Source organism: Tauraco erythrolophus, chromosome 8 (genome assembly GCF_009769465.1).
Source record: "Tauraco erythrolophus isolate bTauEry1 chromosome 8, bTauEry1.pri, whole genome shotgun sequence".
Classification (NCBI taxonomy): Eukaryota; Metazoa; Chordata; class Aves; order Musophagiformes; family Musophagidae; genus Tauraco; species Tauraco erythrolophus.
This window is the reverse complement of record NC_141472.1, coordinates 14413631-14428918: the sequence shown is the minus strand read 5'-3', so window position 1 is coordinate 14428918 and position 15288 is coordinate 14413631. Positions and strand designations below refer to the sequence as shown.

The 15288-nt window shown below is 42.2% G+C and overlaps 1 protein-coding gene across 4 annotated transcripts; it reads left to right on the top strand.

Moving 5' to 3' along the window:
• The first annotated feature begins 400 nt into the window (after positions 1-400).
• SUMO1 (small ubiquitin like modifier 1) lies at positions 401-12815 on the top strand. Of its 4 annotated transcripts, none has more exons than XM_086615645.1 (5): positions 401-500; positions 5477-5551; positions 6863-6940; positions 10893-10964; positions 11936-12815. In XM_086615645.1, the coding sequence occupies exons 1-5, from the start codon at positions 489-491 to the stop codon at positions 12002-12004; spliced, it is 306 nt and encodes a 101-aa protein (XP_086471771.1). In that variant the 5' UTR covers positions 401-488; the 3' UTR covers positions 12005-12815. The 4 variants fall into 4 exon arrangements, with proteins under 4 accessions (XP_086471771.1, XP_086471774.1, XP_086471773.1 ...); XM_086615646.1 differs by lacking the exon at positions 401-500 and adding an exon at positions 4354-4371; XM_086615648.1 differs by lacking the exon at positions 5477-5551.
• Positions 12816-15288: the final 2473 nt, after the last annotated feature.

Below are 15288 nucleotides of genomic sequence, written 5' to 3'. Positions count from 1 at the left end.
TTTGCTGTAAAATCTGCCTTTATTGGCCGGGTTATGTGACTCGGCCTGTTCGCTCCGCGGCAGGACGAAGCCGCCGCGCAGACCCACGCTTTCAGCCGATACCCAGCGGAGTCCATGAAAACGCCCGTTTTCCCTCTGCGGGGCAGGCCGCGAGGCGCCGTTCCGCAGCGGGGCCTTTGGGGGCCGCCTGGCCGCGGGGCCCGGGAAGAGCCGCCGGCCCCGCCATGGCCGGGCCGCCGCTCCGCCCTCCGCCCGGGGCTGGCGGTGCGCGCGAGCCCGGGCAGGCGGCCCCGCCGGGCTTGGGGCCGGGGGCGGCGCCTCCCGCGGGGGGAGGAGCCGGCGGCCCGCGCCGCGCCCGGCGGGAAGTGAGCTCAGGCGCACCGGAAATCCCGCCCGCGCCGCGGCCTGTGTTTGCGCTGCGGGCAGAGAAAGGAGCGGAGCGCCTGCAGCGGCCCAGCCGAGCCTGCCGCACGCAACGGGGCCGAGCCATGTCTGACCAGGTACGGGCGCCGCCGGCCCTCGGGGGGGGCTGCCGCCAGGGGTGGGCGGGCAGCGCGCGGAGCGGCGGCGGGCCCCGCAGCCCCGGGAGCGCGGGAGGACCTGCCGGCGGCCTCCCCTCCCCCCCACCGCCGCGGGGCAGCGCCGGCCCGGCCCCGAGCTCTCCCGCGGAGCCGCGGCCGCCCGGGAGGCGCTGGGGACGCGTTCCTTTCTGAGGGCATGTGGGGGGAGGGGGGGTGCCGATCTCTGACCGCGGCTAAGCCCTGCCCCCTCCCCCCTCGGGCTTTAATCCCCTTTTCCACCTCGCTCAGAGCGTTTCTCCAGGGACACGGGGCGGGCTCCAGGCGGGGGATACTCGGGGCTGGCGTGCGGCCGGAGCGGGAGCGGCTCCGCGGGGCGCCGGGCCGGGATCGCCGCCGGGGCAGCCCCGACCCTGGAAACCCGGGAGTGCAGCGAGGGGTGAGCCGTGTTGCACAACAGTTGTTTTGTTTCACTTTCCATTTCCCAGGCGTGTGGCTGGATGCTTTTTCCTCAGAGCAGGCTTCGTGTGGGTCGGGCTGGGCCTGCCGGGTCCTCTGTTCGCCCTAGGAATGCAAAAGGAGGAGGGAGGGGGAAAACCAGACTTTCTTAGCTGAGCGTTGCTTGGCTGTGTTAAACACCTCGTCCTTCACCAAGACTCTGTCCTGCTTTCGCTCTTCGCACATCGTTATGTTCCTGACAATTCCGACTTCATACGGCAGTGTTTTCTAACTGTGTCATGACAATTCGACTTTGGAAAAATCAGTGTCAGTATCCACAAATGTCTCTTGCGGTGCTGTGAAGTCAAGAATAGTGCCCGTGCCAGCCAGGAAATTAAAAGTATCCAGAGACAAGACTGAGCTTAATATATACTGTGTCTGCTTTGAAGAACAGCCTCGATACATTATGACCCGTGAATAGAAACCATTGCTGTGTGCGCTGGTGGTCTTCCTCCCCGCCCCTGGCTTCCAAGCACGTTGCAGCTCTACTGGGGAGGATGGTGCGGCTGCCTCTGGCTATGAGAGTGCAGCGAGGAGCAGTGCCATTGCTGGCGCCCATCAGGACACTTCTCAGTGTAGGAAACTATGTTTAAGTGGCTGCGTTTAAAAAAAAAAAAAAAAAAAAAGGGGGGCAAATTCTGAACTAGATTTTTGTAGATCTTCACGTGACCTGCTCTGTAGCTCTCCGCATTTGTGAACCAAGGCATGTTTTAACACATAGCAGCTTTCATTAGATAATTCCTTCTCCAGGCAAGTTCTGCTAAAACACATACGTGTTTGTTCTTTGGGACTGCTTGAAGTATGTAAAAGTCATTGCATGTGAGAAACTTTTTTGGATATGCATCTTAAAGGTCTTTGAATAAGGACCTTGATGTTTTTTTTTAATAGGTAAGCTAAACATTGTTATGTTTTGTCATTCACTTCTGGGGGGGACTGTGCAACAAGAGCTAAACAGATGCTTAAGTAACAGTCTGGCGTATGGTAGCGCAGCACTGTAGATCTTGTTCCTCTGTTTATCAATCCTACAGAAGTAATTGGATTACCCAGAGTTGTGCAGTGCTTACAATGTCTTTCTTTTTGGCCCTGGAATTAACTTGAGAGAACATAATTTGTCACCAGTTACAATAATTTTGACTTGTCTTTTTAGTGTAAGTGAAGAAGCATACTTGATTTAGTTATTTTATTTCCAATAGGAAATTAACTTTTATGATAAGCAAAAATACTTGCAAGAAGGGCAAATTTCAAAAAACACATGGCTGCTTGGTGGGATCTAAGCAGGATCAAAAAGAATAATTTTTCCCCTCCCTTTGAGGGTCTAAGACTTGTTTTCGTTTTAATTGAATTTAGATGCTGGCATTTTTATCCATTAATGTACTCCTAGTAAAGAGTGCTGTGGATTGTGTGCATTTTTCCACTCCTGTAACAAATGTAAGAGTTTATTTGCTCAGTTAGGAAGTGTGTTGTAGTCCCGTTCCTCTAGTAATTTTGGTTTTGTTAATTTTTTTTTTTTAAAGATTATCCAAAGTGCACTGAGTATAGAGTTTCCTTTTAGGCTTGGACATTGAAGTTTGAGCAATTCAGAAAATTGAAGGAGGAAACTTGTCTTACAATGTTTGTTTTGTGGTTTTGTTAGTTGCAATAGCAATACCAGGGTGTTTCATCCAAGAAGCTTCGGGTGCTTTTTAGGGTCATGAATTTAGTGTTGATATGTAAAAGTGAGGCAGTACTAGGAGCCTCGTTTTGTGCTGTTTGTGAAAGCTGTGGATTGAAGCCTTTAAAACTTTAAGCATCTAATGAAAAGTTAGAACTTGGAGTGTTGTGGTATTCCTGTTCTGCATGTATGGCAGGGGAGTTTCAGGTACTGTTTCATGAGATGCACTGTGAAAAGAGCTGGTGTTTAGGGTAAGTAAAAGTCTGGAGACGTTTTTGCAGATTGCTGACCCTGGATTTTGTTAGTGAATGCTTGTAGTTTAGTAACTTTGCAATCTCCCTGCTTTCTTTATTCTTAAGTGTTTTTGTGTTGGCTTTACCATTTGGCACTGAATGGCAGTATAGTTCGCTGACAAAATGCAGGGAGCTGTTTCAGACTTGCTGGGTCTTGTTGTGTTGTGATTTCAAATATTTTGCCTTTTTTTATAAGCCTAAATTATTGGCATTGTCAACGTTGATTTGATCTTACTTCTCTTTTTCCTGAAATTACAGCTATTTGCTTTCATTTTGTGGGTGAAAGGTTTGAGGCTTTAAACAAGTGTCTTTATGGTATGATTTTTCAAGACTAGTTCCTGCTGCTTTTTCTACTGTTTGCTGATTCCTCTATTCGTTTTAGTACTAGAGCCCTTGTTCCCCGAGCATAGGAATCAAACATCTTATGAATCATTGCTTTCCACTCATATTGACCAGGGGCACCATCATAGTAGCAGTGATGATTTGTCGTGCCTTGTACAGGATGATCTGGTTTGGAAAGCGAAGCAGGTAGATCTGTTACAATGCACAGAACTGTGTAACTACTACAGACGCTTCTACTGCTGGGATAATGTGCTGCTGTGCAATTTGGTTCTTACGCAAAGTAAACTAAGACAATGACCTGAAACGTCATGTAAAGGGACTGGATATTCTTACAAAATCTTTCAGTGATAGTAAAACAGGATATAGTTTTGAAGTTACAGACTTGAGATCTGTAGAGATCTGAATCTCTTTCTGACTCCTAGAGGTTAGTAATCCTGCATATGGACAATAAAAATGCCGTTTGTGCAAGTTATTGGAACAAATCACAAGTTTTTGTTTTTCTTTCTCTTTCTAGTCAGGAGTAGAAACTAGTGTGTTTTTATTCCTGCAAATAGTCCTGTGATGTTAGAGTTCAGATATGTTAGAAACGGAAAACTTTGGTGGGGAGCAGAGTTGCTATGACTGTGTTACCAGTGAAGACTCATTTAACATTTCAAAAGTGACTTGCTTGGAGAACTGAGGGTAAGCGTCTAATTTCTTCAAAGCTTGGGGTCAGTTTTTGGGCTTCAGCTTGAAGGGTGATGAATCAGTGCCAGTAGTCCAGGTTGTGCTCAGGTGGGTATTAAAAAAATACATATTTGAAAGTATTCAAAACAGAAACTGAGTGGATCTGGCTTGAGGGAATGGGTCAAACTGATACAAAGAGCACTTTTCTGTCTTTTTTTCCTCCGGACTGAGACTAGTGCAGATAGGGAAGGTATTTGCAGACTTTCCCTTCTGCCCGTCCCTGGACTTTTAACATTCAAATAAGTTGTGCATGTTCAACCTCTTTAAGGGGAAAAAAAAAAAAGGATTGTCTGCCACTTTAATCTGGAGATAAAGACCCATCTGGATGGACTTAATACAGAAGGTTATTATGCGTTTTTGGTGCTTGATCCTAAAGTTCAAGTCCAACCATACAAAGGATGTTTCTGTGTACTCAGCAAAAAGTTTCTGTACAGCTGGGAAAACATGCAGTAGGCACCTGTACATATTTTGCTTATTTTGTCTACTTTGTTAAGCACTAAAATATAAAAGGAAGATTTGAAATGTGATCGACAGGGTATCCTTGTTTCTAACTGCTTGGGAAGATTTCCTCATTGAGCACCATCTGAACCTGAGGCAGTGTCTGTGTAAAATCCCTTTGTGCTGCAGTGGAACATAAGTAAAGGCCTGATCCAAAATATGTAGCAACAAGCAGTAGTACCTGATCTCTCACTTGTCTTATCTATCAGCAGCTAACATGAAAACTTTGATGACTTGAATTCATGTCTTACAGAACATAACACTTAAACCTTTTTGATGAGCTTTAGTGCTCAAGTTGTTGAATCAAACTGGTCTGTACAATTAATTCTTATCCTGGAAAGATACCAAAGCACTATAGTTCTTAGAACTGCAACTTTTAAGAATTGTGGCCTTAAAACAAACATGCTAGAAGGAGGTTGTTACTTGATGTTGTTTTGTTGTCATAGAAAAGAAGATGGCTGACCATCTTTTTGAAAGTAGTGACTAGTGTTGATGCAGTGGACTAAAAAATGTTTGCATAGTTCGCTTTCTCTTTACACTGATAGGGTGTCACAAGTACTTTGTTTACTCTCCTCACAATGTTCTTTTTTCAGTCAAATATCGGAGCTTTTTAGTATACTTCCTGTATTTCTTTTTTGAAGTCTGTTTTTCACTGGGAGTTAGTGGTGTAAGATTGTACTTCTCATTTTTGCGTCTGTGATCTATTTCCAAAGGATTCTTCTCTCATCTCTTACGTTCTTCACAGTTTCTCTTCCATCATTAATTAAACTTTTCACAGGCAGACAGACTTTCATAATACTACCTTGCTGCTATTTTCACACACAGAAGTTAAGAAATAAGATGCCTTGGATAGTTATTTTCACTGGACAGTATGACAGCTGTCGTCCTCCTTATTACACAAAATCAGACTGTCGAACTGATCAGATTTTTTTAAAATGTTTTTCTTGCAGGAAGCAAAACCTTCAGCTGAGGACTTAGGAGATAAGAAGGAAGGGGAATACATTAAACTCAAAGTCATTGGGCAGGTGAGTTTTTACGTAATTACTTGTTGACATTTGGTGGAGGTGTGAGTTTTTGCATTGTAGAAATGAACAAATGAAAGTTGCTACTTTCATTTCTTCAGTGTGGATCCTCCCCTGCCATAAACTACTTACCAATTGCCAGTAATGTGTGGTAGTATACTCTGGTGTGTTTTGGGTTTGTTTGGGGTGTTTGGGGTTTTTTTTTGTTTGTTTAAAAAAAAAGCTTGAGTAATTGATTTCTATGACTCAGGATTTGGCCAGTGTGATCCCCATGTTACAACTAGGGCACCTGATGCATTGAGGGATTAATTTATCCAATGATATGAGTGAAATATGTGGCAAAATCGATACATTCAGGTCTTCAGAGTTCATGTAGTACACTAAGCATGGGGTCAACTTTCTTGGACAGGGATAGGAAGAGGATTCTTCTAGCTGGTGTGTTGGTAGATGTGAATGGTGGATTAAAAGTCTGAATGCAAATTGTGTTGGAATGTGAATGTCAAGATCCTTCTTGAACAGAATTCCTTCCGTGCAAAGAACCCCTAGCTCGTAAGAGTTAATTCAGTATTGTTTGTTGGAGTACTAGCACGATTGCTGTGCTGTTGGCTGGAGATGGATGACTTGAGGTAGGACTGACACAACTAGTGTCGCTGTTGCGGGATTAATCGGCAATAAGAACACTTTCAGAAGCTAAATGTGACACATGTGCTTTTTGCACAGAGCCTCTTGCAGTTTGTCTTATCTGTGCCCGTTTTGACAGTTGTGGTTACTTGTATCTTATGGCTGGCAGGAAGGACTATAGAACAATGAGACCTGAGATTTCTCCTTAAGTTAGTGGTGTGTTGCCAAGTGTGCCTGTATCCCAGCTTCTAGATAATTACTCTAATTGAGCTAAGTTTTGTATATATTTTGAAGCGCAAGCTCTAACTTGTCTCTTCTGGAATCTTAGAGAAGAAGTCCCTTGCGTGTGTGTATTTGTATTTCATAAGTACATCAGCTGGTAAAGATGGAAGCACAAATTGAACCATGTATGGTTTTTAGTACTTTTAAATCCAAAACCTCCATGGTAAGCCTAAGGCTATACGATGCCATCTATTTTAAAATAAAACTTCCTGTGGAAGTGCATGATGAATTTAGTGGCTGACAAATCATCTTGCAGATTCATGTTAGGATGCACCAAGGTATGCACGGTGATGGTTCAACTGCATTCCGTGTTAGTTTTACATAAGTTTTTCTTAATAAAAGTCTTAAAAATAGCATAGTTAAAGTAAGCAGTTACTACAAAGAGAGTAACTTTTTTCTTTTCTGTTTTAGGACAGCAGTGAAATTCACTTCAAGGTGAAAATGACAACACACCTCAAGAAACTCAAAGAATCATACTGTCAAAGACAGGTTTGTGAAACAATTACACTCTTTCTTTAAAAAGAAAATTTAAAAAAATGAACACTTTAGCTTTACTTTTCTCACTGTTCTTTCAAATAAAGACCTTCGTTGAGACAGTCAAGCTTCTGCCTAGTTAGCAGCAGGACAGGTATCTGACAGTACAAATATAAGTGATCTCCTTGTTTCTTTTGATAAGTAAAGGTATTTTTATTTGAGATAGCTGCGAATTTGTAGTAAGTTAGAATTACTGATTGAAAATATATAATGGCTGCTCAGAAGACATAGAAGTTACCTTTTAAAATGCCCCATCATGCATTTATCCCTCTCTCTAAGCAAAATTCTCTTAAAGCGGTATGTAGATTATGGGACTTTAGGATGAGAGCAGCCTAAGGCATTGTTAGAGCCATTAATATAGAATCATAGAATGGTTTGGGTTGGAAGGGACCTCAAAGATCATCTAGTTCCAACCCCCCTGCCATGGGCAGGGAAATCTTCCACTACACCAGGTTGCCCAAAGCCTCATCCGACCTGGCCTTGAACACTTCCAGGGATGGGGCATCCACAACTTCTCTGGGCAACCTGTTCCAGTACCTCACCACCCTCAATGTAAAAAATTTCTTTCTTATATCTAACCTAAATCTCCCCTCTTTCAGTTTAAATCCATTGTCCCTTGTCCTATCACTACACACCCTTGTAAAAAGTCCCTCTCCAGCTTTCCTGTAGGCCCCCTTTAGGTTCTGGAAAGCTGCTCTAAGATCACCCCAGAGCCTTCTCTTCTCCAGGCTGAACAGCCTCAACTCTCTCAGCCTGTCTTCATAGGAGAGGTGCTCCAGCCCTCTGATCATCTTCGTGGCCCTCCTCTGGACTCGTTCCAGTAGCTCCATGTCCTTCTTGTGTTGGGGACTCCAGAGCTGAACACAGTATTCCAGGTGGGGTCTCACAAGAGTTGAGTAGAGGGGCAGAATCACTTCCCTCGACCTGCTGGCCGCGCTCCTTTAGATGCAGCCCAGGATACGATTTGCTTTCTGGGCTGCCAGTGCACATTGCCGGCTCATGTTGAGCTTCTCATCCACCAGCACTCCCAAGTCCTTTTCCTCAGGGCTGCTCTCAATCCATTCTCTGCCCAGCCTGTACTTGTGCATGGGATTGCCCCGACCCACGTGCAGGACCTTGCACTTGGCCTTGCTGAACTTCATGACGTTCTCACAGGTCCACCTCTCCAGCCTGTCCAGGTCCCTCTGGATGGCATCCCTTTCCTCCAGCGTGTCCGCAACACCACACAACTTGGTGTCATCTGCAGACTTGCTGAGGGTGCACTCGATGCCACTGTCCATGTCTTCAACAAAGATGTTAAATAGCACTAGTCCCAGTACCGACCCCTGAGGAACACCACTTGTCACTGGCCTCCACTTGGACATTGAACCGTTCACCACAACTCTTTGAGTGTGACCATCCAGCCAATTCCTTATCTACTGAGTGGTCCATCCATCAAAACCACGTCTTTCCAGTTTAGAGATAAGGATGTCATGTGGGACTGTATCAAATGCTTTGGATAAGTCCAGGTAGACAATGTCAGTTGCTCTTCCCCTATTCATTCAATGCTGTAACTGCATCATAGAAGGCCACCAAATTAGTCAGGCAGGATTTGCCCTTAGTGAAGCCATGTTGGCTGTTACCAATCACCTCCTTGTTTTCTATGTGCCTTAGCATAGTCCCCAGGAGGATCTGCTCCATGATCTTGCCAGGCACAGAGGTGAGACTGACTGGTCTGTAGTTCCCTGGGTCGTCTTTTTTTCCCCTTTTTAAAGATGGGGGCTATATTTCCCCTTTTTCAGTCATTGGGAACTTCACCAGATTGCCATGACTTCTGAAATATGATGGATAGTGGCTTAGCAACTTCATCTGCCAGTTCCCTCAGGACCCTCGGATGCACCTCATCAGGTCCCATGGACTTGTCCACCTTCAGGTTCTTTAGATGGTCTCGAACCTGATCTTCTCCTACAGTGGGCGGTTCTTCATTCTCCCAGTCCCTGCCTTTGCCATCTGTGACTTGGGCCATGCCGCTAGAGCTCTTGCCAGTGAAGACTGAGGCAAAGAAGTTGTTGAGAACCTCAGCCTTCTCCATATCCTGGGTGGCCAGGTCCCCTGTTTCCATCCGGAGAGGGCCTATGTTTTCCCTAGATCTTTTTATCACTGACATATCTATAGAAGCCTTTCTTGTTGCCCTTGATGTCCCTGGACAGATTTAACTCTATCAGGGCTTTGGCTTTCCTAACCTGATCTCTGGTTACTCGGACAATTTCTCTGTATTCTTCCCAGGCTACCTGTCCTTGCTTCCACCTCCTATAGGCTTTCTTTTTGTGCCCGAGTTGGTCTAGGAGCTCCTTATTCATCCATGCGGGCCTCCTGGTGTTCCTACCTGACTTTCTTTTTGTGTAATATGGAAATTGATTAGTGCTAGCTATTATGCCCTAAGTCAAAGACATCTGCAACATTAATTGTGGCTGTAGGTACATAGTAACTACTGTTACAGAACAAAAATATATCTTCACTTCAAATTCTGTGGCAGATATTGTATGTTCACTGCTGCTCTTTCCTGAAGCCCTGGTGTAGTTTACCCGCTGCTTTGGAGATAGATGCCTTGTGTGGCCTTCTCTTGAGTAGCTGTGGTGGAGTTCACTTCAGGAGATAAAATTATAAGAAATAAGTATTTAGGGTTTTTATGAACACCTTGAGACAAGTTGAACGTGTAAATTAATGTGTTCTTTTGTAGAATGTATTCTTTTTTGCTATCCTTCTGGAGTAGGAAGAAAGAAAAGATCAAATACCAGATATATTTGTAGCCAAATCCAAATGATTCAAATTGTGATTCATTTGAAAAACTTGAAATTTTAATATAACATCTTGGAAATAATTCATGCAGCGATCTTACTGACTGATGAAAATGCATGTTTGTGAATTCTTTTTTTATGAAAGAGATAATTTTTTGAATGAACACAGCGGTACCTATCTCCTGGACTGAATTCTGGAGAGTCTGTGATTTCCTTCATCAACAGTCAGTATGGCTTTTGATGTCAAGTAGCCTTTCTCTGGTGAAGGGACCGTGAGCATTTCTTCTGAGTTGGCCAGAGGGATTGTTGGAACAGTGTGAAGAGCTGTTCTTTCCTGTCAAATTTTCTGCCTAGTTATTTGCAAGGAATATTTCTGAGGCCTAATTGATGCACAAAACAGGTCATATTTCACTTGCCTTTGTTTTACTCATAACTTGAAAGAGGAAAAAGATGAGGCGTTTCCATTGTCTGTTGAGGTGAAGTATGTTATTCTGCTGTAACATAGGCACACTGTACAGTAGACTTACTGTAACTTCACTTTACTTACCATTGGGATGCTCCTTTCTCCTTATTTGAATGGTGTTCCTTTTTTTCCCCCCTCAGCTCTGTTTGTTCTTGTCCTCGGTGTAGAGCATTTGCAGAACTTGATAATGGTAAAGATTGCTGTTCCTTCCTATGGTGGCATAAGATTGGGAAAGCAAGGATAGGAGTTCATGAAGCGAACATCATCCTGTTGTCTTAGGATCTTTAATAAGGCTGACACGCAGTTCGGAAAAAGACAGGACCTTTGTGTGTAATGTCTTGGAAGCAAGAGTATAGTCAGTACTTTTTTTTTCTTGTCTTTTTTATTTATAAATAAAAGCTAAGGAAACTTCCAAGTTGTTGAGCTAGAACTCCAGTAAGACTTTGGAATAAGCACACGTTTCAGCGCTATCATGCTCCTTGAGTCACTTCTTTGTATTCTACATGGTTGCAACAGGGTAGCCAAGCTCCCTGTGTCACAGGAACAAATGCTTTCTTTTTTGACTTTGACATGTGTTGTTTTTATTAAAAATGTTTTTCTTGTAAATCAGTACAAGTTTCAGTAAGTTGGCTTTGTTTTTTTATTGTACATTTGTTTCTTTTTTTAGGGTGTTCCAATGAATTCACTCAGGTTCCTCTTCGAGGGTCAGAGAATTACTGATAATCATACCCCCAAGGAGGTGAGTTTCTTTCTAGAATGTCTGACGTAGTTCACTAGAGAAACTAAATACCAAATTGGTTAGTTTCTCTGTTCTGCTAGGCTGTTAACCGGAATGAAGATGTTTCTTTAAATATAGCTGACTTTTTGGACTATATTTAGTCAAATATAGTCTGATTATATTTGTCTACCTAGAATCTTTAAAGGCCAATATGCAGTTCAGAAAGACTGATTGGACCATCATGTGTAATGTTATCTCAGTAGTGAGGGTGTAGTCACTGCTTACCAGAGAGGGGGGAAAAAAAAAGCTAAGGGAACTTCCCAGTTGTTGAGCTAGTACTTCAGTGTGACTTTAGAATAGATAGGTATTTAGTTCACGTTTATTAGATGAAAATGTAAATAAACAGAAAACAGGTTACTTCTGTCCAGTGACTTCCACCAATTGTTAGGATAAAGCAGGAAGAAACACTGTTATAATAATGACCTTCTGAAAAATAAGGCAAGCTTGTGTACTGTGAAACTCAAGAAGTTACCGTCTTTGAGAGAACAGTTGTAAACAGGCTTTGAGTTGCAAGCTGTAGGTTTTAGCTGCACTGTGAGCTAGTGATGTGCCGTACGTAATTCACGTGGCTGTACAGCTGGTGCACTCACTATGATGTTGGTTATGTTCCTGTGCATCCGTTGCCTAAGAAGGGAGTTAGAGAAGGGTAAAAGCCAGCAACTTCCAGGCTGATGTGTACTGCTCCACAAGTGGATTTGGACTTCACTGATAAGGCTTTGCTTTGCGCTGTGCTGAGATGTGTAGGACTGAAGGAAAAGGACTAAAAATCATGACTGTTGGCTAGTGAGGTACTGCCTGAAATTTCTTTCACCCCTTTGATGAATTATGATGCAACGGAGAAACAAATCTTTGTGTAACTTGTCTAGGACCTGCTCTGAATTCAGTACACTGGATTTATAACACTTATATGCTGTTTTTCTCTGTTCTCACAGCTGGGGATGGAGGAGGAAGATGTGATTGAAGTTTATCAGGAACAGACGGGGGGTCACTCAACAGTTTAGATCCTTCTGTTTGTTTTCTTCCCCCTTTAATCCTTTTTTATTTTTAAATAATAGTTCTTTTGTAATGTGGTGTTCAACACTGAATTGAAACTGGCACCCCATCTCTGGGAGTTTATTTTCAAGCGTCTGGTATTTTGAATTCTCGTGCTCATGATACACTATTGTTTCTGTTCTCATTGTGCTGAACTTCTGTGATCCAGCTGCAGCCCTGCTCCCCTCTTCCCCTCCGCCCTCCCCTTTAGAAATACACGTACACACACGCGTTTGTATGTTCGCTAGATTCGTGCATTTCGGGCACGAAGGCTGTAAGATCTGCCAGGTGGGCGAGTGTTCTTAATGACTTCCATATCTGCCCTGAAGTTTTGATGTGTGACTGTTTCACTCCTGGACTATAACTTTCAGTGCGAGATGAAGTTTTTCAGAGAAAAAAAACTGTGGAGAAATTGTGTATCCATAACTCAGAGCTATTTTGCTTAAATTGTGCTGATGGCCCAACGAAGAAGATTACCAAGTTGGAAATGGGAAAGCTAGAACTGTTGTCATCTGTACCTTGCTCCAGAGATGGCTTTGCTGAAGACATAAAATTGAAAACCCTAATGATTCTTAAATCTTGCCAGAAGAGCCCAGAAGCATTTTAACTTCATATAGCAATTAGTACACGCAGGTATTCATGCGAGAATGTTCACAGCAGACAACTGGTGTTACTTTGACACTCTTGTTTGTACCTTTTGGCCTGGGACGTGGGTTTTGAATGGACATTGTCTGTACCAGCTTCATTTAAAATAAACAAGAAAAACAATTTTATAAACAACTTGCATTTTCTTTTCAAATGTTTGGAAGTGAGCAAAACGGTAAAAAATTACAATTAGGGCATGCTTTTCCAGTAATTATACGCTGAAGCCAAAAAAAAAATTGTGCTTTGTAAATATACCTCATTTTAAAATTAAAAGAGCAACTTTTTTTCTACTTGCCCTGGTAAAATGCTTGATCTGCTTGGTTTGCAGGTGACTATTTGAGAATACTAGCTGTTTCTTTTCTTGTTGGAGAATATTCACATACAGTTACATACAGCTTCACTTCATCTGCAAAAGTTAAACTGAAAATGCAACTTGGAAGGAAATAAAAAGGTGGTTTTTAATCTCAGCGTTTCATATGATCATGGTACTGTTAAATAATCTCTCTGCATGACATGGAAGTGTCATGATAGTTCATCAGGCCTCATCGTGAGGGTCTAGCTAGTTGCAGGTTCTAAATGTTCAGTTTGAGAACATGTTACTGGATATGAAAGCTGAGATTGGAGGTTATGGGCAGAATAGTGTGGAGAGAACGCTTCTGCGCTGTCCCTGCTTCAGCTTTTCTACAGATAAATATGACTTGTTTATGATTTGGTCTGGTAAATCAAGTTCACTACGAATGCCAGCTTCATTTAAATACACATTTTAGTGCTGGCATACTTGGAAGGAATTGCAGATTTTGAATGATTAATTTTTATGGCACTTGCTGTAAAGCTAGAAACGCATTTTCTTGCATGCTTGTGGTTTGTGTCCTGTTTCTGATTTAGTAATACTTTTGTACACATAGTTGCACTGAGCAATTTTTTAAAGATTAAAATTTTTGTTTACAAAAGTCAGAATATGGGGTTTTCTTGAAGTATTCTATGTAATTAAATTCTCAGGGGGAAAAGGAATTGCAACTGTGGTGTAGAACAACATGGCTTCTTTGCACTTATCTCCAATTGCTTTTTTAGAATACTAAATATACCTGCTTCAGAATATCAGAAGTAAGAGCCTTGTGATTATTATCAGATCATCTAATATAAATTTGTATAATGCTACTCTTAGTAGACAAACTCCCATTATGCCTCTTCTGCAAAGTAGGAGCTGAGGTGCAGGGGACAGTAGTTTACTCTGGTCACTCTGGAAGCTGCAAGTGAAGCTGAGAACTGAATTCAGATCCTCTGGGTTTGATGGTAGTACTCTAGTTGCTGCACCAACTTTCTTTGCTTCTTACTGTTCGCTTTCCTCTCCAGAATCTGTTTTTATATGCTCATTTATATCAGCTTTCTAGTTGAAGCACTGCATTTAGTTCTCTTGAGACTATGGAGGAGGGTTTCCTGCAGAATGCAGCCTTGGAAGGATGAAGCTCAAGGCGAAGACTTCTTTCTATTGTGTAACCTTGTCCTAAAATACATCTCTTTGTAGAGTGGATACGGTACCAATGACAAACTGATTTGACCTCTTTCTCAGTCTTGCTGTGAAACCTCAGAGAACTAGTGCTTCAACGCAGCTGCTGGTCTAAAGCAATGCTTGTACTGTTACAACTTGATGGAACAGTAATAACAGGAAAACTGTACTCTGCCTCAAAGATGAGTTTTAAGAGCTCCATGTAAAATGAGAAGATGCACATGCTACATAGATGCACTAGTACTCTTTTTAAGGAGGTTCAGTCTTGGAAGCTGTAAATTGAAACCTGAATTTTGAAGTTAAGGAGTAGACAGACTTGAATTTTCTTAATTTCTCTGGAAGAACTAATACTTTTCAAACAATTTCTTTCTGAAAAGATAGCCAGGAGTAGAATTTCTAAACCACTCGTAGCTTTGAAGCACATGACTGGAAGTCAGATTGGCCTTCATGTGTTGGAGAAAAACAGAAAAGAATCTTTTTTTTCCTCTTGCAATTTTTCTTTGTTTACATGCATGCCTGTATATTAAAAGAACTGAATTCAGCTGTTGGTGGCTGGTTTTGTTAAGTGTTTAAAAAAAAAAAAAGTGGTGGGAGAATGAAACCATCTTCACTGGATCAGTTATGCAGTGGAAAGTGGAAGCTAAAACTTGCTTTATTTCTAATTGTGAAATTAATATATTTAATATTCACTATGGTGATGTATAAAAGCTGTATTGATAAGCTTTTATAAAATCACCAGTCTCAAAAGATTTTGATGAAGCTGGTATGTTTAAAGGATTTGCATGTTCTCTTAAGTATGAATGTACCTACATGATCATCAATTCGACAAAATGAGGTGGTTTTTTTTGAAGTTAAGTGTGTAAATGTTGGCAGGATTTGGACTTCAGTTAAGATGTCAGATAATGCTAAAGCTTGAAGTCTGCCACAAATTTTGACTAATCGTGTATTGTTTTAGAAGCTCTACAACTGTATAATAGTTTTTCACTTTTCCTACTTTAAATGGAAATTATTTTTAAGAATACTAAAATATCTATGCGGACTTGCACATTGGAATGCACTTTCCAATTATTAGTGTTCAGGTAGATTTTCTTAAATGAGATG

Coding starts and splice junctions, on each gene's coding strand:
- SUMO1 (XM_086615646.1), top strand. Junction 5,552..6,862: donor AACTCAAAGTCATTGGGCAG/GTGAGTTTTTAC, acceptor TTTCTGTTTTAG/GACAGCAGTGAAATTCACTT. Junction 6,941..10,892: donor AATCATACTGTCAAAGACAG/GTTTGTGAAACA, acceptor TTCTTTTTTTAG/GGTGTTCCAATGAATTCACT.